We start from the raw sequence: 23,665 nt of genomic DNA on the forward strand, positions 1-23,665 counted from the left end.
CCGCGTTCGTGGTTACTTAGTTGACTGTGTTCCAAGTCAACATGGGTGGTAGCTTATGCCAGGCTTACAGTCACCTGATGGGAGTTATAATGTAAGTTGAGACTGCTCGCTACTTATGCTGCCCTTAGGGCTGCTGAGCAAGAGGTACAGTGCACACTGAGGCCAGCACTGCTTGTTTGCAGTTTATGGACCTTTGAATGATTTTAAGAAATCTGCAGAGAGAGCCGAGGTAGACTGCTTATGTGTAAAAGCCACTGGAAGCTGCTCGGTCTGGGCGTGCAAGTTGGGTGAGGTCTCAGGAAATCACCATGACAGGGTGAATAGTGTTATTTGGTTAGATGGAGTCTCAGATTTGGCAGTTGCTTGTGCCTGCCGGCTGGGTAGGAAAAAAGCTCAACAAAGAAACAATGACTACTGCCAGCACTTCTGTCTCTAGAGAGAGCCGTCTTGACTACCGCTCCTCCAGCTTTCACCTTGAAGCTCGTCAGTTCTGTACTTCCCCATATGTCCCTGGTGTTTTATGAACTGCTGCTTATGTGTTGGAACCCAGAGTGAGTCTGTGAGGGAGTAAGTTTGTACACGGGGCCTTCAAGTGAACTGCCTGGGGCTCCAGCACCCCTTTGTCTCAGATGCTATCCCCGCTGGTTTTCAAAAACAAATGTTGTAGGGACTCCTCTTCCTATCACTGGTGCCCTGGGCTGGGGAGCCTGGTGTGGGGCCATGACCCCTTGCTCCTCAGTGGAGACCTCCACTGCTGGGATAGCCCTGATATTATTTTCCTCTCAATTTTGAATAGCCACAACAGGGTGTGGGAGCAGCCCATTCTGCCTCTCCATGCCCCAACCCCCACCCGTATCAATGTGGCTTTTTCTGTGTATCCTTAGTTATAAGATTTCTGTTTACAGAGTCTTCAAGTGGTTCTCAAGAGTGGTGGTTCTATAGTAGTAATTTTGATATGATCATGGGAGGAAGTGTGTACAGTGTTTAGCTACTCTGCCATCTTGACTGAAAGACCATAGTGCTCTAAATTAGAGCACTAAAGCTAATAAGTTTTATATTCTTAATTTTAGAATAGCTTAATAGCGATATTTTTAAAAGGTGATTTTTTATTTTAAAAAGGAAACTGGTGATATTTTAAAAAGGAAACTTTCCCATTTCAGCCAAGGTAATCACAATTAAGCTAAGTCTTTTCTTAAAGTGTACTGAATATGTGACTTTTAAGAAGACCTTACCTTGTTTTTGTTATCCCTATTTTTCTCATGGTTAGCATGGTAGTCATAATACATAATTTGTTTAATTATGGTTCTGTTGAGAGTGAGAGTTATGAAGACTTACGTATGTATTAGGCTTCCTTTCATGAAAAAAAAATACTGTGTCTTGGAGGTTTTTTTGAAAAACCAAATGAATAGTGATTTGATTTAGGCTTAATCCAAAATTAAGAATATTAAATCCTATTTTATGGCATATTTTCCCTACAGCTCTACAACTTGCATATACATATATGCATGTATATGTATGTGTACATTTACATATATGTTCTTTTTTTCCACCCCCCTAGTATTTGAAAGCTGTGATAACTCCAGAGTGTCTTCTGATATTGGATTATCGTAATTTAAATCTAGAGCAATGGCTTTTCCGGGAACTCCCTTCACAGCTGGCTGGAGAGGGTCAACTTGTCACATACCCCTTACCTTTTGAGTTTAGAGCTATAGAAGCACTCCTGCAGTATTGGGTAAGCCTGTATTGATTTAGTTTCTTGAATTTGTTCTGGTTTTAAAATGCTATATAGTAGGAAAACAAGTTGGTATTGTTTCAATGGCACTTGTTATAATCATACTCTCAACCCAGACAAAAACATCTCTAAAGGTCCTGTATGAAGAATGTACTTAATTTTTAACTTTATGACCCAATCAGATCTAGGTTTTGAGAGTCATATTATGACATTCATCGAAGCACATTTCTGTTTGGCTACCTTTGTACAATTTTAATACCTATATTCAGGGTTGATGATTCAAAAATACTAGTCCTAAATATGATAGAAATGAGCATATCAAAAAGTTTTAAATGTATGTTATTCTCTAAATTAAATTGTATGTATATTGTAAAAGTGCTTACATGTGGTAAATATTATAGCACAAATCATTCATCAAATCATTCTAAAACTTTACAAATCATTCTTTGCTTTGTTTGGGGCAGCTAAATGAAAGCCTCTGTTTGAGACCCAGTTTGACATTGGAACTATGTACACTTCCTCTAATGACTCTCACATTAAATTGATAGTCATTGGATGTCTGGTGATCCTGTCAGGCCCTGAATAAGGATGGCCACTGCTTTCCTGGTCTCCACAAATCTATCATTATCTTTTCTTTCCTAATAATACTGTTAGGATAGTACTATTCAGGAATGCAGTGTTGGTGCTAGGAGCATGCTAACCAGAGTAGGAAGAGGTGGAGGCTAATGGGGTCATGAGGAAGGCAGGGATTGGATGAACCTGGTACCCTTCTCTTTTGTCTGCCTCATTCTACTAATGGAGTAGGAGATGGCTGTATTCTCTGCTAAGGTTAATTGCACAACAGCATCAGCTGGTACCAGCTAATGAGATGGTGACTAGTTGGAGCATTATTACTAAGCAAAAAAATGGGAGAGAGAAAGAAAAAGAAAAGATGTAAATGATGGTCAGTGGCAGGCTACACAGGCTGAAGAAGCCCTTAGGAGCTCATGCTGAGATAAAGTATATGCTGGAATTTGTATCATTAATTTCACTGCTTAATTCAGTTACTATTGTGTTGTGCTGTTTACCAGTTGGTATGGAAATATTTCAGTATTTTAACAACTGGTATATCAGTGTATACTTGTTGAATACACTGTTGTACGTGTATTAACCTAAATAAGAAGTATACTTTTGACTTTATACTGTTTTATTTTTAAAGTCCAAGTTATGTTTCAGTTTTCCAAGTTTTGTTCACAGAAATTTTGCACTCTGTTTATATAGAGTGTAGGTATTGTCTACCAAATGTAAAGTTTGTATTTTAACCACAGAATGGCAGATTTTAATTAATCTTCCATTCTTTCATAACAAGTGTTTGTAAGGGAACACTCTTGTAAGTGTTAATTCCCTGTCAATCTAATGTGAACCTACTAATAACATTATGTATGGTTATCCTTTAACCGAAGAAAACAAGTTTTTGAATCATCCGAAATGGGCATTCCAGCAGTGACTGTTTTGAAATGTTACCAGCTATTCTAACTATTCTACATTTCTGTATTTAATCAGAAGATTTCCTAACCCTGAGTATTCTAAAAAGATTGTTTTAATTCTTATGAAAGGTCATGTTGTTATCTAGATCAGCACCCTTCAGGGGAAACTGAGCATTTTGCAGCCACTGATCCTTGACACATTGGAAGCTTTAGTGGATCCCAAACACTCTTCTGTAGACAGAAGCAAACTGCATATCTTACTACAAAACAGCAAAAGGTAAATGTCGGTAATTGAGACACAAATATCTTTTACTAGTTTTAACAGCAAAATGTTTAGCATAAATTCAGATATAAAAGTAGTGTGATTATTACCTGTTTTTAAAATACCAGCTAATCTTGCAAATGGTAATGACTACTTTCAGCGCCTTCAGAGTATGAAAGTAGGCTTGGTGGAAATTGAGCCAGAAGCGGCACACAGAGTAATATCTCCTAAAAGTTATTTTGCATGAAATGCTATAGCTCTATAATGCAGCTTTGGTTTGGGAGTGAGTGTTTACCATGAATGTATGTGTGGTCTACTTAATAAGATACCCTAAGAAGACACTATTCTTACAGTGACATTTTCTTATAAGTTTATATTATTCATCATTTCTGAACAATATTCTTATAGTCTTTCAGAGTTAGAGACAGATATTAAAATTTTCAAAGAGTCAATTTTGGAGATCTTGGATGAAGAAGAGTTGCTGGAGGAGCTCTGTCTAACCAAATGGAGTGACCCGCAGGTCTTGTAAGTATAGTCCTGCTTTGTTATTCTCTTAGGATCAGTCTTCTGTCTTATCAGGATAATTTTTCATAGAGAACTTAACATTTATCTGGGCTAGATAATATAGGCACTTTTCATCCCCAATTATTATACTATTTCCTGTGCTGTATTGCATCTTATTCAGTGTAACAGGATATATTGGGTGCATACTGTGTATACAGCATATGCTGGTGTGTGATGAATATAAACACACCATCACCTTTATTTTCAAGGGGCTGACCACCAAAATGGCCCACACAGTTACCCAAATAACTTACCTAGGAGGTGCAGTGGAAGAGCTGGAGAGAGATTCACACAGGGGAGGGAAAGAGTTGGGTAAAGGAAGATGAGTAATACATTGGCATATATCCTGTAAGTTTGGTCTAATACAAAAATTTTCATCCTATAAACCTTTGTCTTATGAATTTAGAAATCATTTATTCTTCTGGTGCACACTTTTTTAAGTACTCAAAATATTTTATTTTGTTCTTTGTGGACCACTATCAGAAGTTAATACAGACACCTTTGTAATGTATATAGTTTCCACAGTCTGTACAGATTTTTTAAGTATTTTGAGAAATTAGTTATGTGTATTCTAATAAAACATTAAGATAAAAAGAGCTATTACAGCAAAAAGATTCAGTAGCAGAAACTTGAATACACTTGTTAGTGTTTGCTTTGCTTATTAGGTCAATCCGTCTCTAATAGGCATTAGTATCTTACCAAGTACTCCATTCCCATTTATTCTTTTTGGTAGGGTGGGAGTATAGGTAAAGGGGGCAAAATAATTAGATATTGTCATCATTCATAAACATTTTCTTCATATATAAAATGACATATATTTACCTTGGGAAGGAAATGCTCTTTTTTCAATTACAGTTGACATTCAGTATTTTATATTAATTTCAGATGTACAGCATGGTGTTTAGACATCTGTATAATTTGTGAAGTGATTCCCCTGATTAGTCTAGTACCCACCTGACACTATGCATAGTTATTACAATATTATTGACTATTTTCCCTGTGCTATATTTCATATCCCCCTATTTTGTAACTACCGCTTTGTACTTCTTAATCCCTTCATCCTTTTCACCCAGCTCCCCAAACCCCCTCGCATCTGACAACCATCAGTTCTCTGTATGTATGAGCCTGTTTCCATTTTGTTTATTTTCTTTAGATTCCACATGTAAGTGAATCACATGATATTTGTTTTTCTCTGACTTATTTCATTTTGCATAATACCCTCTAGATCCATCCATGTTGTTGTAAATGGTAAGATTCATTATTTTTTATGGCCAAGTAGTAGTCAATTGTATATATGTACCACGTCTTCTCTTGATGGGCATTTGGGTTGTTTTCATATCTTAACTATTGTAAATAACCCTGCAACGAACATAGGAATGCATATGTCTTTTCGAACTATTTTTTATTTCTTTAGATATCCAAAAGTAGAATTGCTGTCATATAGTTCTATTTTAATTTTTTGAAGAACTGCCATGCTGTTTTCCATAGCGACTGTACCAATTTGCAGTCCCACCAGCAGTACACAAGGGTTCCCTTTTCTTCACATCCTTGCCAGTACTCTTATTGATAACAGGTATTCTGATAGGTGTGAGGTAATATCTCATAGTTTTAATATGCATTTCTCTGATGATTAGTAATGTTGAACATCTTTTTTATATGTCTGTTCACCATCTGTATGTCCTCTGGAGAAATGCCTATTCAGGTTGTCTTTCCATTTTTTAATTGGATTCTGTTTTTTTGGTGTTAAGTTTTACAGGTTCTTTTTGAATTTTGTATATTAACCCCTTAACAGATGTATCATTGGCAGATACCTTCTCCCATTCAGTGGGCTGTCTTTTCCTTTTGTTGTTTTACTTTACTGTGCAAAAACTTTTTAGTTTGATGTAGTCCCATTTGTTTATTTTTTGTTTTTCCTTGCTACTAAGAAGGATGTCAGAGAGTTTCTATATTTTCTTCTAGGAGTTTTATGGTTTCAGGTCTTACGTTTAAGTCTTTAATCCATTTGAGTTTATTTTGGTATATGGTGTAAAAAGGTGGTCTAGTTTCATCTTTTGCACATATCTGTTGTTTTCACAACACCATGTATTCAATAGACTGTCTTTACCCCATTGTTTATTCTTGCCTTCTTTGTCATAGATTAATTGACCATATAGGCATGAGTTTATTTCTGGGTTTTCTATTGTGTTCCATTGATCTGTGTGTCTGTTTTTATGCCAGAACCGTGCTGCTCTGATTACTAAAGCCTTGTAGTGTAGTTTGCTATCATGTAGTGTGATACCTTCCACTTTGTTTTGCTTTCTCAAAATTGCTGTGGCTATTCAGGGTCTTTTGTGGTCCATATAAATTTTAGGATTATTTGTTCTAGTTCTGTTAAAAGTGCTATTGGTATTTTGATAGAGTGCATTGAAGCTATAGATTGTGGAAAGGACATGTCCTTTATGTTCATTTTTAGTTTTTGGTTTTGTTTTACCTGATTTGTTCTTATTTTCACTAATTCATCAGCATTCACACATCTGGATTTTCTTGTAGCTGATAGTGTATGTTTCATGAAAGCATTTTGAATTGGGGCTGTGGAACCACAATGAAGCTACCTAGCCTGTGTAAGGATGGAACCTGTGCCCTAGAGTTACCTGTATAGTGTTTAGGATCTAGTGACAAACCCACTTACAGATTGGCCTCAATCATAATAATAGAGAAAACAAAAGCTAGTTTTTTCATTGGTAGCTGAATATTATGTACTAATTCAGTCCTAAATGTATGGTGCATATATCGGGGTGTGCTAATTATGTTAACTCATGTAATTGAAGTGAAAAGAGCAGCACTGGAATTGACCATGCAGAAGAGATGGAGCTGCTGCTGGAAAACTACTACCGATTAGCTGAGGATCTTTCCAACGCAGCTCGGGAACTGAGGGTGCTGATTGACGATTCGCAGAGTATTATATTCATCAATCTGGACAGGTAAGAAAGCATCATATAAGACAATCAGTAAGTGTTTATAAAATAATTATTGTAAAGTAATAAAGCTTTTAAGGAGTTATTTTGGAAGGAATTATACTATTATCATCTATGACTACTATATGTAAGAAGTGTGTCTTTTTTTCTTTTTAAGGTATACATTTATTCTGTGTTGTTTTAATAGATTATTTAGTGGATTTGCTGTGCATATTTGTCTCTTCTGATATAACTAGGTCTTCTTTCTAGCCACCGCAATGTGATGATGAGATTGAACCTGCAGTTGACCATGGGAACATTCTCTCTTTCACTCTTTGGACTAATGGGAGTTGCTTTTGGAATGAATTTGGAATCTTCCCTTGAAGAGGTTAGAATGTATTTAGTAATCTAGAGATTATTTTTTTAATGTTTTAAAGATCTGTTTTTTAAATGGATTTTTTTTAAAAAGTCTTCATATGTATACTCCCCTAATGAAATAAAATATGTACTCTAATGCATTTAAAACTCAGGCAATATTGCTAGACTCCGTTATAACATATATATAAGTATGGCCTAGGTTACCTTATATTTTCCAAAAGATGTAACTACACATGGAAAGGGTTTGACAAAACAGTGTTACACCATGAAACAGTGTTAGTGAAGGATTTTTATTTCTTTTAATTCTTATGTGTTCATCTGGCAATGTTCCTAGTAGTTTGCATGCTTTATTTGGCTCAGTCATCACAACTTTGAGAATGGATATATTATCCCCCCTTTATAGGTGAGAAAAGTGAGGTTCAAAAAACTTAAGTAACATGCCCAAGGCTACAGAGCTAGAAAATAACGGAGTTAGGATTTGAACCCAAAGATTTGCATCCTCCACTTCTCTCTGCTGCCTTTCCATACTAACTTGACATTGAACTCAGAGCTTTTCATGTCATTGTTGCCTTGTATTTTCAGAACATATCTTAGTGTCGGGTATCTAGAAATAAATCTGAATCTACATTTAGCACACTCTGGCTCTGGATTCTGTGTCCTGATTAACCTAACAGTTCTGTTCTGTTGTCTCTGTGCTGTCACCCTCGTCCAACCCTTATCATCTCATCAGAACCGCTGTTTGCTTTTAAAAAGTGGTTTTTAAAAGAAGCAAATCTGATGCTCACTCTTGTAAAACTGTTCAGTAGCTTTTAATTGCCCTCAAGATAAAAATCGAAACTACTTGACGTATAAGGCTTTTACCTGTAAGGATTTTCCCAGTCTGCTGTACCCATACCTCCATCCTGTCTCCAGCTACCTTGCTCTCACGGTCGGTTTCATCGTCAAGTTTTTCTTCTCCTTCATGCTGCCTCTATACATTTCTCTTTGGCTCCCACCTTTTTTGCCTAGCTAACCTCTTGTCTCTCAGATCTCAACTTACATGTCACATCCAAGGAGGATCTTCACTAACTGAGCACCTGATCCAGCCAAATAAAATTACTCCCCTTGTTATATCTCCCCAAATAATACCACACTTTTCATTTGTCATGTTCCTCAGATTTGCAATTACTGTTAAAAGTCTGCAGAAGATCATAAGCTCTGTAAAGCAGTATTAGTCATTTTTAATGCTCCTTATAATAAGATGTAAAAGAAAAATGTAATCTGTTTGTTCATTTGTCATAACAAACCTGCTTTTTAGTGACTATTTAGTGCCTTGTGGAGATTACATTATAGTGGAGGAGGAGAGAATAAACATACACAATATGTTAGGTGGTAAGTGCCATAAAGAAAAGTAAAGCCAGATAAAGGGATGGAGAATGTTAGGAGGTGGTGGTGAGATGAGGAGCATTTTTAGAGGTAGGGTAGTCAAGGGAGGTCTTTCTGAGGTGACACTAGAGCAGAGACCTGAATAAAAGGAGAAAGTAGGAAGATCTGGGGAGTATTCTAGGCAGAGGGAACCACACTTGTAAAGACAGACAAGAACGAGCTGAGTTTGTTCAAGAAGCAGCAAGAAGGCAGAGTGGTTAAAAGGGGGTGAGTCAGGTGGTTCAAAGTAGGGAATGAAGTCAGAGGACAGACAAGTGGGGGATTGTGTTGATTTTGTAGAGCATGGTAAGGGTTTGGACTTATTTAATTGTGATAGGAATCTTTTGGAGGGTTTTGAGCCCAAATCTAGACTATTAGAAAGTTCACAAGTAACCAAAATATCTTGTGCAATACAGTCTGACCCTTGATGTTCTCAGAAGATAGTTCCAGAGACCTTTGCAAATTCCCCAGTTTGACTACAGAACTCTGTACAAGTTCCTGTCTTTCTCCCAAATCATTTTGGTTAAGAATCATGTTTATATAAATATACTCTACAGGCTAACGCTATTTTATACTTTCTCTAATATTTTCTCTCATTTAATGCCTATTTTCCAAAGAAGAAATAATTTTTAGAAAAGTCTTTCTAGTTCCAGCATATGTGGTCCTAAATATAGAGCAACTCAGTTACGATGAAATATGAGTGGTAGGTAGTGAGCTAGGCTTGCTCGGTGCTAACTGGGTGATTGGCTCCGAACAAAATTTCAGACTATTCTAAGAGTAGTCAAAGAAGTCTCATGAAGCCTTCATCCAGATTTTTCACATTTGCTCTATCATTCTATCTGTATCTGTACATATTTTTTTCTAAACAATTTGACAATAAACAACAAATGTGATGCCTTTTTACCTCTAAATATTCAGTATATTATTTCCTGAAAACTTGGACATTCTCTTACATATCTACAGTACAGTTGTCAAAATCAGGAAATTAACACGGAAAAATTTTTCCAGTTTATAGACCTTATTCACATTGTGCCTTATCTAAGGAGTGTTCTTTATCTTATAGAAAATCTTAGCTCACTTGTTACATATAGTTGTCATGTCTCTTCAGTCTTCTTTAATCTGGACCAGTGTTTCATTCTGTCTTTCGTGGCCTTGATATTCACGAAGACTGCAGGTCAGTTATTTGACCCTGACCTTCTTTCTTCATTATTATGTTCTGGTTAGGCAAGTGTCCATGTGTTTTTTACATTGATCCCATCAGAAGACACATGATAGCAATGTGTCCCCTTAGTGGTGACATTAACTTTGATTATTGGTTAAGGTGGTATCTGCCAACTCTCTCTCCTGTAGTTACTCTTTTTACATTCTATGGAATTAAGTATCTTGTAGGGACATACTTTGAGACTATGTAAAAATTCTGTTATTCATCAAATTTTCGCCCTCTGGGTTTAGCATCCACTAATTGATCCAAAATCAACTCATGCCTGAATCAAGTATTAACTATAATGATTACTAAATGGTGATTTTTAAAATTCCATCAACTCCTCCTGCATTAATTAGTTGTAAAGTAGAGCATTTCCTTCTTTAACAGTTATTTATTGACATTAGTATGGATTCATGGGGTTCTTATTTTAGTCATGAGTTATAATTTGTCATACTATTATTTGACCCTTTTATGCTGGGTTCTGAGTACTATGTATTTCCCTCAATGTTTGTAGATGTTCCAGTCCCTACTACAATGATGGCATTTTGGTCCCCTCTGACATTGTTTCCATCAGTTTTCAGTGCTTTTTTTTAGCTTCTGGCACATAGAGATAATTTAGGAATCTTATTTCTAAGTGAGTAAACAGACTAACCAGTGGAGTAGACAAAGAGCATCAGAGTTTGAAAAGTAGGTACTTGAACACTCAGTCCTTCAGGGCATGCCCCAAATAGAGAGAGCACTAAAGTCTCCAACTCTCAGACACTTGTTCCCTTCTTTAATTTCCTACAGGTCTCACACCCACCCTGGGCTGTGTGTTTTAATGGCACATGGAATTTTGAGCTTGGTTTGAACTTGGCTATCTCTCAAGTTTATCACATTTTGCCATTTCCAGACTTTTGATTTACAGAGGATTACAGAACCAGTTTATGGCAGAGAAGGATGGTAATCAGTACATGCTAAATCTCATTTAAACAGTTTCCATCTACTGAATGAGAGACCTCCTTCTGGATAACTGAAAGTATGTTTATCCAAAAACACAGTTAACTCATGTTAGCGCTTGTCTTCCTGATACCATGTGTGTGACATCTAACTTCATGTTAAAAGGCAGATTTCTGCTTAATATGTGACGTGAATTTCCATCAGTGATAACTGATCATTTTTGTCACAGACTACCTTGAGGGAAATGAGCCCTTGATCACTGGAATTAACCAATTTATCACTGATAATCAACTAGTGGCATAGCTTTAGATGGGATTCCTTTCCTGTGGTAGATTAAATATAAATTCTGTGATTCCGTACGTTAACACATGCACTCAAAACATTATACTGCAGAAATATAATTTTGAAAATGACAGGGAAAACATACAGTAAGTCAGGCTCACAAACTTTATTGATTCTTAATGCTTTTAATGTCTTAGTAATTCTTTCACAGCATCCCTAGACCAGTTTCTTTTATAGTTTGTTAACAGTTTGTTTTATACAATAGTTAAATGGAACAATTTAAGAGTAGCAGTTCTCATGGCATTCCACAAATGTCACTGTGTGTCCCTTGAAAATTTAAAATACTCTGGGGCGTTATGATGCCAAGGGCACCTCAGCTCAGTTTGGTAACTCTGGCTATAGTTGTATGTCCTATGTGATAACTACTAAAATTTGTATGCATATAAACAAATACTGGACAGAAACGCATAGTAAAAGCAATTATGTTTGGCTTATAGATATTAGAAAATATTTAAATCTTTTTAAATCATGTTTCCCTTCTGATTTAGTCTCATTCTTGGTCTGTGTGTGCTATCAAGCACTTGTTCTTATTCTCTATAGGAAAGAGTTGTAGGAATGATAAAGGCTTTTTTAAAACTCTGGGGCAATAATAGTTCGGGAAATTTTATTGCTGAGAACTTAGCCTTTTCTGACTGAAATTAACTATGTTCTCTCTTAGGACCATAGAGTGTTTTGGCTGATTACAGGAATTATGTTTATGGGAAGTGGCCTAATCTGGAGGCGTTTGCTCTCTTTCCTTGGACGACAGCTAGAAGCTCCTTTGCCTCCTATGGTATGAAGGGTTTGAGTCACAGCAGTACAATAGAGTGGTCACAACCATGGACTCTAAAGTCATACATCTTGGGCTTCAGTTATGATAGGCTTTGTGACCCTGAGCAAGTTAATTTTCTCCAAGCCTCCCTCAGTTTCCCCATCTGTCAGTTAAGTCAGTGCCACCTGCTTCATACTGTTGATAGTTAATTATGTGTAAAGCACTATCACAGTGCCTGGCAGTTAGAAATATTTATTTTGTGACAAATATGCTTGTGACACTGTGATAAGCATTATATATCTAGAGAGATGTTAGTCATTTTGGTGTAGGTTTTGTCATAACCAAAAGTGAAATGTAGAAAATATTTATAGTCATTAAGAAAAGGTATGAAGTTTATCTCCTTTTTCTACTTGTAGTTTACACCACTGGAATAAGTACTTAAGATACTGACATGTGGCTTGTAGTCATTCCCTCATTTAGTAGTTGTGTGTGTGTGTGTGTGTGTGTGTGTGTGTGTGTGTGTGTATCATTTTACTAGTGGCTTTTTTTTTTAAGACACAAGCTAAAATTATTTTATTTTCCTGCTTTATTCAGATGGCCTCTTTACCTAAAAAGACCCTTCAAGCAAATAGAAGTTTAGAAATGAAACACAGCTTCAGGCCAGATGGACTTTGATCAAGCAAGAGCATCTTAACTGTTAGTAACAACTCACTGAAAACTGAATTTTTTATGGTATTCACAGGAAACTTCTGATACTGTTTATTATTTTATAGAGTCAGAGACTTGAAAAAAATCATTGATATTTAAATTGTCTGATGATAAAAATATTATAGCAGTAATAATACTAGAACTTTGTTGGATTTTCAGGATTCTGAGAACCGAAGTGCTTGCTTTGTAAAAGGTCAAAATTCTATTTCCTACTAATTTAAAGAGCAGTTTTTATAGACATGAGGCACGGAGAGATTAATTTAACACACGAATAGATGATTATGTAGGTTTTATTTTATACATATCAAGAAAAGTGCCATTTCATGCAACATGAAGCCTGGAAGCTTGACAAACCCAGTTAAGAGATCAGGTAGCCATAGTTCATAGCACAGGGAATCATGTTCTTGCAAATTTCCTTATCCTCAGGTGACTAAAAAGCTAGCAGAATATATATTAGCCTTAAAACAAACTCTGGAAGTTTGCTTTAAATCAGTCTGTGGTGTAGCTTTATTATATGTTGCCCCCTTTTTATAGAAGGTGAATAAAAAGAAGGTAATGATAATTTAACATTAGCTTTATATGGATTCCAATTAAATTTTCACTTTCTCAACCCCTGCAACTTTTTTGCTTAGCTATAATTAAAGCCTTTGGAAGTAGAATTGATAGAAAGTATTTCCATTCTGTTATTGTTTTATAGCTGATTTTTTTAGATTAGATGGGTGTGTCACCCCAACTAACCCCAAAAAAGCACAGTTACTCTGTACTCCTGCTCCTTTCAGGCTGGCAGGTTGGCTTCCTCAGGAGGGTAATAGACTCTAGATCTTTGGTCGGTTTTTGTTTTTACAACAAACGGCTGATATCTGAGTCTTAAAGCTGCTATTTTCTTTAACCTCTGAACTACCTTTTTTATATATTTTTGGAGGTTAAAGGCAGTTATGCAATAGAACACTAGTTAATACTTGCTCATAAAAGTATGTGTGGAAGATTTCGGAGTGCCCAGAGAAGCCCTTGCACTACAAATATAGTCATTAAAAAAACCTAAATATGCATACCCTGATAATGTGGGGAGTACCTGATAAGATGTCACATAAGGAAATTAGAGGTCCATTTACCAAGTGGTTTGACAATGGGAATAATAATGCTTGCTATTCCACTAGCTGATTTGAAAGAAACGGATGAAGTTACAAATGAAGTTTTCTCCACTTCCATGTATGCTTATGAGAAGCCACTAGAAGGAAGCTGGGACAGCACAGGCTGTGTTGGGAGCCATTACAAGGCACTGAAGGTGCCATGTAGCTTGGAGCCATATAGCAGCTGCTGAGACAGCTTAAACAATGATTCAAGGAAGCAGGACGTTAAGTTAAACATTACCGACCCCGGTGAGGAGATTCACCCCTTTAAGAAACTTTTTTAAGGTAATGGAATGTTTTTACAACCCCGAGAGCTGGATGTTTTATGATCTTGTGTAAATGTCAGCATTCGACTGATATACGTTATGCTCTGTTATTGTATCCAAAAAAACCTACATAAAGGCTGTACTAAACTCGGGGCTGCAGCAGTGACCGTATGCCCTCCCGAAGCCCTTTCCTGTCTTTTTTTCTCTTAAGCTTCACCCCCCTCTTTCAGGTGCTGTTCGACTTTAGCCAGCTGGCTCCAGCAAGGCTGGTCTGGGCTTGGAGCAGTGCGTGGCCCATGTGACAACTTGCCATGGGTCAGGAGCATGCTTTATGGTGTGGTTGTTGGAATGTGACTGCAGCACTCTCTGGCTGTACAAATCTGTTCAGTAATACTCTTCTTTGGCACACCTGAAAGCACTGTTGCTATTTTTGGTCTTATCACTGTAATATAAGTAATTTTACTTAACTGTGACTAATATCGGGCATAGGATAGAGCTTTGGTCTTTTTTCCTTCTGGTGTTGGTTTGTGTACTTCGGTAAAATTTTTTTTTGATGAGTCATGTCTCATGGATAAAAGGGAAAATCAACTACCCCACAGGTCTGATAAAAGGAACTTACTAATGATTTATACAATTCTTGAAGGTGGTTAGATCAGGTATAATTTCAAAATGTCAGCTAGCTCTGTTTTGGTGATAGCAGGATACTTCTTATATTAAGGTTCTCTTAATAAAACAGCCTATGCCAAAAAAAATACAAAGTTCAGCGGTTTTAAATTTTAAAGTAATAGACTGAACACATAAACTAAGCAAGCAATCATCCCATTTCACATGTACAAGCACAAGGACTCTTAACCGACAATATTTGTCTTTGGAAGGCCTCTAAGAGTATGTGGCAGAACAAATTTTAAGATTCTAGTATCGCTTTATTCTTGGTAAGCAGACTGTGATAACTCCTAAACAGTATCACTAAAACGCTATTTATTTTGGTGAGTTATTCCAAGTACACAGCTTTGTTTTTTGGAATTGCAATATTAAACTCACTTTAAATTTAGGATTTACTTTAATAATTAATACCTTTGGGTTGGTCTAATGGATGGTGCATGAAATAGGGAACTCAGAACTGAGTTTATTCCCAAACTCATTTCAAATCATATTTAGCCTGGTAGGTCTGTCACACAAAGGCATCAAAGAATCCTGATCTTTTAGCCTTGAAGAAAATTGTTATATAGACAATAATAGAAAGACGGAAATTGCAAATATATGTAAATGTGTTTCTGGTATCTTGAAATAAAGGTAATTTTAAGTTAAATTGTATAAATTCAGATTTGTGTTGAGAGATTAAAGCCCAACAAAGGATTTCTGTTTTTGATATTAAACATTTTTGAATCAGTGCTTAGAACTATAGTTGATACTTAGTGGAGTGAAAATTTCATCTATCGGGAAAATACATTAAATATAGTGTTTTTTTCTGTATGCCAGGTTTTTACATATTTGTCATATAGGTTAACTCTTAACAGTAGGAGTACAATTTACATCACTTTTATATAGCACTTTAGAGGTTAGTACGGTTAAATATATCCTATATAAAAACCTTTCCAGCTTTATAAATTTTAACTTTCCCTACCTGGCACTTGCTATGTGTTCAGTCATTGAGAAAAATTAATCCTCAGGTAAATAGTGATCATGTTTAAACATAGGCCCTATTATTTAGCACAGTATAACATAGCCACTTTATATAGTAATGGCAGAATGAAAGTATGTATCCTTCTGATAAAGGTCCAGTACTGAGAGAAACAGACCTTTACTGAAATGCAGTGTCATCAGTTTGTTCTACAGTCAAATGAGTAATTTTGGCCTCATAAAAGTAAACTTTTTAATTAAAAATAATTCTTCAAATAGGTTGAGCCACCAGTAATTGCTGCCCAAACGAAACAAACAGTGTTTGTGTGCTTTTTGCTGTGCCATAGGGAGCCATGCAGCTAGCATACCTCCTTAAGAAAGATGAGACAGTTCCAGGAGTGGTCCAGAGGTGCCATCTAGGTACGTGGCTGTTTATATTTTTTCCCTACAGATACCTTGCACTCACAATTTTAACTCTAGCTTTTCCTTGATCTCATTTAACTATTCTTCAGCTGGGTTCCTATTCCCCTTGACTGGTCTTGGTTCTGCCCCTAGAGAAGCTGAGAAGAGAAGAGCTCTTGTCATTTATTTTCTCCTGCTTTTACACGTTTCACTAGTGTCAGAAAAAAAAAAAAAAAAGAGGTTCTTCCCCGATTCATACAGAATCAACTAGTTAGAATTTACAGATAATAATGCCTAAAAATTTTAGTGAAGCTGAGACCCTGTAGTGCTTTTCCCTGCAGGGCTGTCAGGTGAGACCCGCTCCACCAAGACCAGCACAGGAAGCCCAGGCTGCTTCACTCCCTTCTGTCCCTCACATTTACTTACTCCTTACAGAAGGTAGCCCTTGGCTCATGTCAGCTCTCCTTTCTACTCTAGTGCTGTCAGCACTTGTGGCATCCTAATGCCATGAGGACCCACAGGGGGTGTCTTAAAACTGGTGGAGAGTCACTAGGTTCATACCTGTTAGAGCAGCCTTCTCTACAAAAGTTAAGTTTTGGTTTTTATATTTGCCTTTCGCTATATGAAAATGCAAAAAGGACCAAATCATTTATAAGTGACTTTTGAGTTGTGAGGTTATCCCTCACTGTACTTTTCCTCTTCCTCCAATTTGTCCTGTATACTATGCTTTCTGTTTTATTCTGATTGGTGAACCTAATGGGTCACCAATTTTAAAAGAACATTTTTTAGGAGGAATAGTAAGTATACAAAGGTTTCCTAAGAGATGACCACAGAGAGGCCTTTCTAGGAATCAGAAAGACAAGTATTCTTGTGGAAGAAGAAATAGGAAAGAAGGCTTAGATGCAAAGGAGACAAGGAAATAAATCCTGGAAGGGGACGTAAATAACCAAAGGGCCTGCGATTTCATGTATTTCTGATATAGTCATAATTTTCTATATTTCCAGATAGCTTGACTGTTAGTGTTTCTCCACTGGCTGTGCCACTTTGTCCATCAAAATGCTCACCCTAGGGATGACTCAGCACAAGAGGGAGGGGCAGATTAGAAAAATGGAGCAAAAACTAATCAGCCAAGGCTGTAGATGTGGAGTGCCCCAGAGAGTCGGGCTCCCAAAGAACTCCTTCCAGCAGCAATGACAACTTGGTTCTGTAGAGGACAAAACACAATTCTTTAATTTATCATCACATCTATTGAGTTCCTGCTCTAGTCCAGGCGCCCTGGAGCTAGAAAGATGAATAAGATACTGGCCAGACCCCATGGTTTGAACATTTCTACCAAGTCAGTAAGTGCCTGGGGGCAGGGGCCGGGTCTCAGGTTGGTTTGTCTGCCTCTCTGGTGCCAGTGTGACACTGCTCATAACACACTGAGTACTTCCACCCTGTCATGGCAGCCCCACAGGAGGTATCAGAAGTACAGACAGTGGAAGCACGGCTTAACTGAGAGCAAGACCTCCTAATTCTAGTTTACTATTGATTACTTAATGCTCATATAATAGGAAAAGGAATTTATAAATCATAAATTTTATTCGGTCTCAGCAAAAGGATACTGTGATCATCCTCATGTTGTCTGTGACTGTTATTTAAACATATATAACCTCTGATTTATCTTTATGCTCGAGTGCTTATGTCTCCGATCCCAGGTATGTTAGTATAGTAAAGGAATTTTACTGTTGACCCAAGTGAACTATCGTTAGGAAAATGAATTTGAAGTATTGTACAGATAGGAATCGAATAAAAATTACTTTTAGATACCACTCTCTTCAGCTGGTGTAAATAGGTTGACATGTGTTTAACTTTTATAGAATAGGTTCTTGATAGTGTCTCATTCTTGGAAAGTGAATAAAAGAATGCAAGCTAAGCTGATGGTATAAAGTGTTTCTATGACCAGACCTTTAGAATCCTCTTATAAATCATCTCTTTTTAACCTGTATTATTGTTATCGGGCTTGTAAATGGGTTAAAGAGAGGGCCACTAGGAGGCAATTTCAGCACTTTCTCCAGCTTACAAACCTGGTTTTGTGCTCTAAGACATGGGTCCCCAGCCCCTGAGCCAGCTCTGGTCTGAAGCCTGTTTGGAATGGGGGGCCGCCACAGCAGGAGGTGAGTGGCAGGCAAGTGCGTGAAGCTTCATCTGGATTTGCAGCTGCTCCCCAGTGCCAGCATCACCACCTCAGATCATCAGGCATTAGATTTTCATCACAGCACCAGTCCCTGGTGCCAAAAAGGTTGGGGACCGCTGCTCGAAGATCTGAGGGCCTCCCAAGCCCTTCGCCCCACAGTTGACACTTACTGTTCACACTGCTTGTTAGCACTTAATCCTATACTGACTTATTTTTTTCTCAAGATCAGAGACTTTGTCTTTATATCTCTCCCAGCCCACAGTTCTATACAATATATCCAAATAAATGAGTGGAATCAGTGGTGTATTTGAAGATAAAACCCTTCAATTTTCTATATTTGTTAAAATATACACCCTTTTATCCAGCGATCTAAGAATTTCACCTAGAGGAACATTTACACAATTTTATAGATGCAAGAATGCTCACTACAGCACTGTGTAATCGTAAAAAATTAGAAATCTTTGTGAGAATGTGAACCAAGGAAATAAAATACTGCATCCAGTCAGTCAGATACTATGCATCTTTAAAAGAATCAGGTAGCTTCATAGGTCCTTCTCTGGGAAGAGGCAGCACAGAGTACATGAAAGTGAAGCAGTGACAGGAAATGTGTGTGTGTTTACATGTATTCATCCCCAAAGCACAAAAACTCTGGAAGAAAACACCGAAATGTTAGCAATGGTTAACTGATGTGGCCAGGGTCAGAAAACTCCGAGAAGGGCCCAGATGACATATCTGGGGCTCTGTTGACAGCAGTCTCTAGAGCGACCACTGAGCTGCCATAGTGTGGTCGCAGCCGTGGAGACGTGAATGCACGCGGCTGTGTCCCAGCAAAGCTTCATGAACGCTAACGTTCCAACCTCACAGAAGGTTCACGTGGCACGGAATAGTCCTGTGTTTTCCTGACCATTTAAACATGTATTAATCACTTTTAGTTCGTGAGCTGTATAAAAATAGACGGCCAACTAGATTAGCCCACAGCCGTGACCTGCCGGCCCTGCTGCAGAGGGGGAGATCGGAAAAGTAAGGCGGGGAGCTTTCCTCCAAAAAAGTGATAGGAGTATATGTATGAATTTGTAATTTTTTGTGTTCCTCTAATTTTCAAATAAAACCTGAAATATGAACAAAATGAGATCATCCTCAAATCTCAGCCTTAGAACAAACATCAGCACAGTCTTGGCACTCACCTTGTCCTTTGACCTCACGGTGATCATAGAACTTCCAAACCTTGAGTTTGCCTGCAAAACAGATTCTGTCTGTTAATGGCCTCTCGAAGACATACCAAAATATTTTATGTTTAAAATAAGAGGAAAGGACATTTTTGTAGTTTTCCTTCATTCCTTCAGGAGGTACTTACTTCAGGAGAAATCAATACATATTGGGCCTGAAAGAGAAAATGGTGAGAAAGTGAGACTATTAATGTTATTACTGTTCACATGGGATTTTTTTTTAACCAATTTTAATTACACCCTCACATTTCTACATTTTTTAAGAATCCTTAAAAATATGTATACCCAGAAATTCCACTTACAGGAACTGAGCCCAGAAGAACATGTATCAAAATGTTTATATGTGAGTATTATAACAGTGAAAATTAGAAGCGGACTAAGTGACGAGTAGTAATTTATGGCCAAATAAACTTTTATCTATAGATAAAATACTAGGCAGCCAGTAAATATATAGAAAAATATTTACATGTTATTTTGGTAGGTAAAATCAAGTTGCAAAGTAACAATTATGTACAATATGATCATAGTTGTTAAAAATATGGACACATAGTATAATGGTTAAGAGTGTGTTTTAGCATCAGCTCTTGGTTCAAGTCCCTGCTTTGCCATTTCCTAGCAATGTGACCTCGAACAGCTTCCTTTCTGATCTTTAATTTCTTTATCTGTAAATGGGCATAATGCCAACTTTTAATAAAACATATCTAATACACATCAAAAGGTTAACAGGCATTATCTCTGCAGAGTGGAATTCTAGGTAGATGATTTTGAATTCTCTTCGTACTATTGTATTTTCTACAATTTTTACAATAAACTAATTTGACAAGTTAAAAAATAATTTTTAAATTTGAAAATAATAATGGCCAAGTGGTTTAGGCCCAGGAAACAAAGCCGTGAAACAGGAAACTGGAAGTTCATGAAATAGCCATGGCCTTTTTTTCCTGCTGTGGCAGGTATAACCATGAACTAGTGTGACACCAGGTGCAACTGGACTGTAGCTATAGGACCACATCCTGCAGAACTCCAAGAATTCAGGCAGGTTGGCCCCATAAAACAGCCAGGGGACTGGGCTGTGACCCCTGGACTCCAAGTTGTAAAAATTGTAGTTCTACAGTGAACGTGATTTAATAAGGTATCAGCAAGTAGCCATCCTTTCCCACTTTTGTATGAACACTACCTTTTCTTCTGGACATGGAGACATCCATGTTTTGCATTTGCCTGTCATGTCACCAACAGTGGTATGTTTGCCATTGTATACATAAACACGGCCATCTTCACCCCCTATCAGCCCAGAGGTTATATCTGCTATCCTCAGGGGGGCTGCCATGATGATTTCATCTGTGAACAAAACCAGCAGAAGAAAGTCAACTCCTGTCATCCTTCCCATTGTTCCATTGCCAGATCCTAACCCAGCCTCCCACAAATAATATGTGATTTCATCCTCACAGTCAAAGTCTTCTATTTCATCATCAACAACTGATGTGACTCTCATCTCACGTTATCACCTTCAAGAAATACAACTAACTATTGTATACATGGTTCTGGTCTTATCTACCTCAAAATATGTCTAAAGGTCCTTGGGCCGCAAGGTTGTCACCTGTGAGGACAGATCCTAGGGGAACAATCTATTGGGAAAAGAGACTCAGTTCTTGGCCAGAGGCACTGTTCATTTCCTACCTACGCCATCATCATCCAGGTCACTTAAGTGCAGAACTCCTCCAAACCGAGAGAAGCGGCGGTCTCCACTGAAGGTGCTGAGCAGTAAAGGCTGCGAGTCTGGTGTCAGTTCATACATCCGAGTGGCTCCACCTTGGTGCAAAGTCATGGTCAGGAACGCCATTTTAGACACGTCATCTGAAATAAAACAGTACAGTACCTGCTGCCATCACAAGAATGATGACGGAATGTAAAGCACCAATTAAATCCTTGCATCATCCTTCTGTACTACAAGTGACAGATCGTGCAGAACCACACAGGACAGGTAGTTTTAGTGCCAGTCTACTCTGATGGTTAGGGAGATACAACTAGCTTGGGCACCAAGATCCAAACACTGGATCAACTCAGTGATATTCCATCAAACAGGTCTTCTTCCAGTCTTGCCCCCTGCAGTCCTTTCTCCCTCTAAACCTCCTTTTACATCACAAACTGCCCTTTGAAATCCAAATTCTTGGCAAGTCCTTAGCAGACCCACAAGACCTTACAGAATCTGTCTCTTGCTTAATAGCTCCAACGTTTGCAGTCACTTCCCCCTTTCACCCACATGTCACCACAACCTATTATGTTTCTTACATCTGGGCCTTTCAATATGATGTGCTGTCTGCTGGGAATGGACAGCCCTTGCTTCACACCCCTCTGCTGGCCAACTCCTTCCCCTGCAGAGTTTGGCTCGTGTTCCGTCCTCTGGGAAGCCTTTCCTTACCTCCCTGGTGTAGAGTAGGTGCCACTCCTACATGTGCCATACCACACTGCCTGTCCCTGCCTAGTGTCTGTGCAAGGCAGCATTGTTTTTCATTCACCTGTGTCTCTGCATCAGGTTGTCACATCACATAAGCAATGAGACCATGGTCAGCATGAAGTGCATAGCAGTGCATCCTGGTGCAGTACAAGGAAGGATAAATGTGGGTTTTTTTTTTTTAATGAATAAATCTTGAATAACTTCAAAACAAATCTAGTTAGAATTTTGCCTATACACTTAATTATTTGGAACACAGCCTTGATTTCAGAAATGAGTACCTTCTCCAAAAAACAATAGCATCAGTGAGCTGGGGTTGGTCCTCTGCAAGGCTTACTGTGAGCCAAGTAATGTGATGCTCTAGCATCAGTGTCTAAATAAATACTGTGGGTAAAACAGGTGAATGATTTGACTGTATTCTTAGACAACCTTATGTCCTTTCTTATAGCTGGTTGTCAACTAGAAGCAACTGAGTGCTCAGAGAGCCAGCAAAAGCAGGGAGAAAAACAGGAGACGAGAAAGAATACTTACAGCTCAGTAATCTCAGGCTCTTCAATAAGGATAAACAACCTAAACTAATAGCCCCCATGGGGACAGTGTTTTAATAAAGTACAATAAATATTCAGAGTGAAAGCTCAAAGTATCAAGAAAAGTTGAAATGAGAAAATCCTTATTCCCTTATACTTTGGGAAACCTGAAGTCCTTGAGTGACAAAACAGAGTGATACTTGGAGTTGTGTCTGCTACAGGGAGGAGATGTGTGGTTTCTTGCTCTGGCTCTGCCTCATGCAGGAGCACATGGGGGCCATGACCTGGTCTGCCTTCTAGATCCAGGCCTGAGTCCACCTCTCTGCTGCTTCTACTGGACTTTGGCATGTGTGTCTGCCACGCAGACTCTAACGCTCCCTCAGGGAAGTCGCCCTACTCACTGCTGGGGCAAGGATTAGAAACCTTGCCCATCCAGCCACATTCTCTAATCTAGTTTCTAGGAGATGCATATCTGATACTATCTGAATGATTCATGAGCCTACTTCTTAAATGTCTTCAAATGTACTCTTTGCTATTATAATTAATATTGTGATAAATGTTCTTCCCACAGTTCTGAATACTTTCTGCGAAAATATTCTTAGAACAGTCCATGTGGTATCTAAGGAAATGAGTATTTTTAAGGCTCTTGCCAACTGCCGGACCTCATTCCAGAAAAGGCAGGTGTATTTACATTTCACCAGCAGCATATAAGTGCCCATCTCATCCCAACCTTGCCACCACTGAGTATTGTCTTTTTCATACTGAAAGTACATTGTAGTTGTTAATCAGCACCCTAAAATCCCAGGTCTACTGTTTGTTGTTTATAGTGGCCACAGTGAACCAAAAATTCTTTTGAGCCAGACAGGACAGGGTAAGAGTGGCATCTGCCTGACCGACATACACGAAGCCCAAACTGCCACCTTTGGGGGTTGCCCTGGAAGTAGACCCAGTTTTTTCAAATTGAGGTTAATCTCTACGACAGAGCCATGACTTCCGGACTGCACATTGAAGCATTTCCATGAACTCAGAGGGACACTGCAGATACACTGAATTTTCAAAGGTAACAGTGACATCTCCCAGATGACACGTGAACCACCTGCTGGAGGCAGGCAGCTCACAATTTCAACATTAGATCCCGACATGCCTTTCAAAACATCCTATTTTTGCAACTGGGATTTCAGGAGTT

The 23,665-nt window shown here is 38.1% G+C and overlaps 2 protein-coding genes across 5 annotated transcripts in view; one reads left to right on the forward strand and one right to left on the reverse strand.

Annotated features, from left to right (window-relative positions):
- MRS2 (magnesium transporter MRS2) overlaps nt 1-14,831 on the forward strand; it is a 27,231-nt gene extending 12,400 nt beyond the window's left edge. Inside the window, exons 5-11 of the mRNA XM_016140906.2 lie at nt 1,559-1,732; nt 3,345-3,475; nt 3,869-3,985; nt 6,832-6,984; nt 7,228-7,345; nt 11,883-11,996; nt 12,570-14,831. Of these exons, the coding sequence (XP_015996392.2) occupies nt 1,559-1,732; nt 3,345-3,475; nt 3,869-3,985; nt 6,832-6,984; nt 7,228-7,345; nt 11,883-11,996; nt 12,570-12,650 (888 nt within the window). The 3' untranslated portion in view covers nt 12,651-14,831. The remainder of the gene's footprint in view (nt 1-1,558; nt 1,733-3,344; nt 3,476-3,868; nt 3,986-6,831; nt 6,985-7,227; nt 7,346-11,882; nt 11,997-12,569) is intronic.
- Nucleotides 12,518-23,665, reverse strand: part of GPLD1 (glycosylphosphatidylinositol specific phospholipase D1) — a 49,920-nt gene continuing 38,772 nt past the window's right edge. For 2 of the 4 annotated variants that reach the window (XM_016140902.2, XM_016140898.2), the window contains 5 exons: nt 21,178-21,354; nt 20,678-20,838; nt 19,632-19,658; nt 19,462-19,512; nt 12,518-18,925 (listed from right to left, as the gene is read on the reverse strand). In XM_016140902.2, coding sequence (XP_015996388.2) covers nt 18,791-18,925; nt 19,462-19,512; nt 19,632-19,658; nt 20,678-20,838; nt 21,178-21,354 — 551 coding nt within the window. In that variant the 3' untranslated portion in view covers nt 12,518-18,790. The remainder of the gene's footprint in view (nt 18,926-19,461; nt 19,513-19,631; nt 19,659-20,677; nt 20,839-21,177; nt 21,355-23,665) is intronic. The other 2 variants (XM_016140900.2, XM_016140901.2) reach the window with 1 other exon arrangement.

This window comes from Rousettus aegyptiacus, unplaced genomic scaffold (assembly GCF_014176215.1).
Source record: "Rousettus aegyptiacus isolate mRouAeg1 unplaced genomic scaffold, mRouAeg1.p scaffold_m13_p_17, whole genome shotgun sequence".
NCBI lineage: Eukaryota > Metazoa > Chordata > Mammalia > Chiroptera > Pteropodidae > Rousettus > Rousettus aegyptiacus.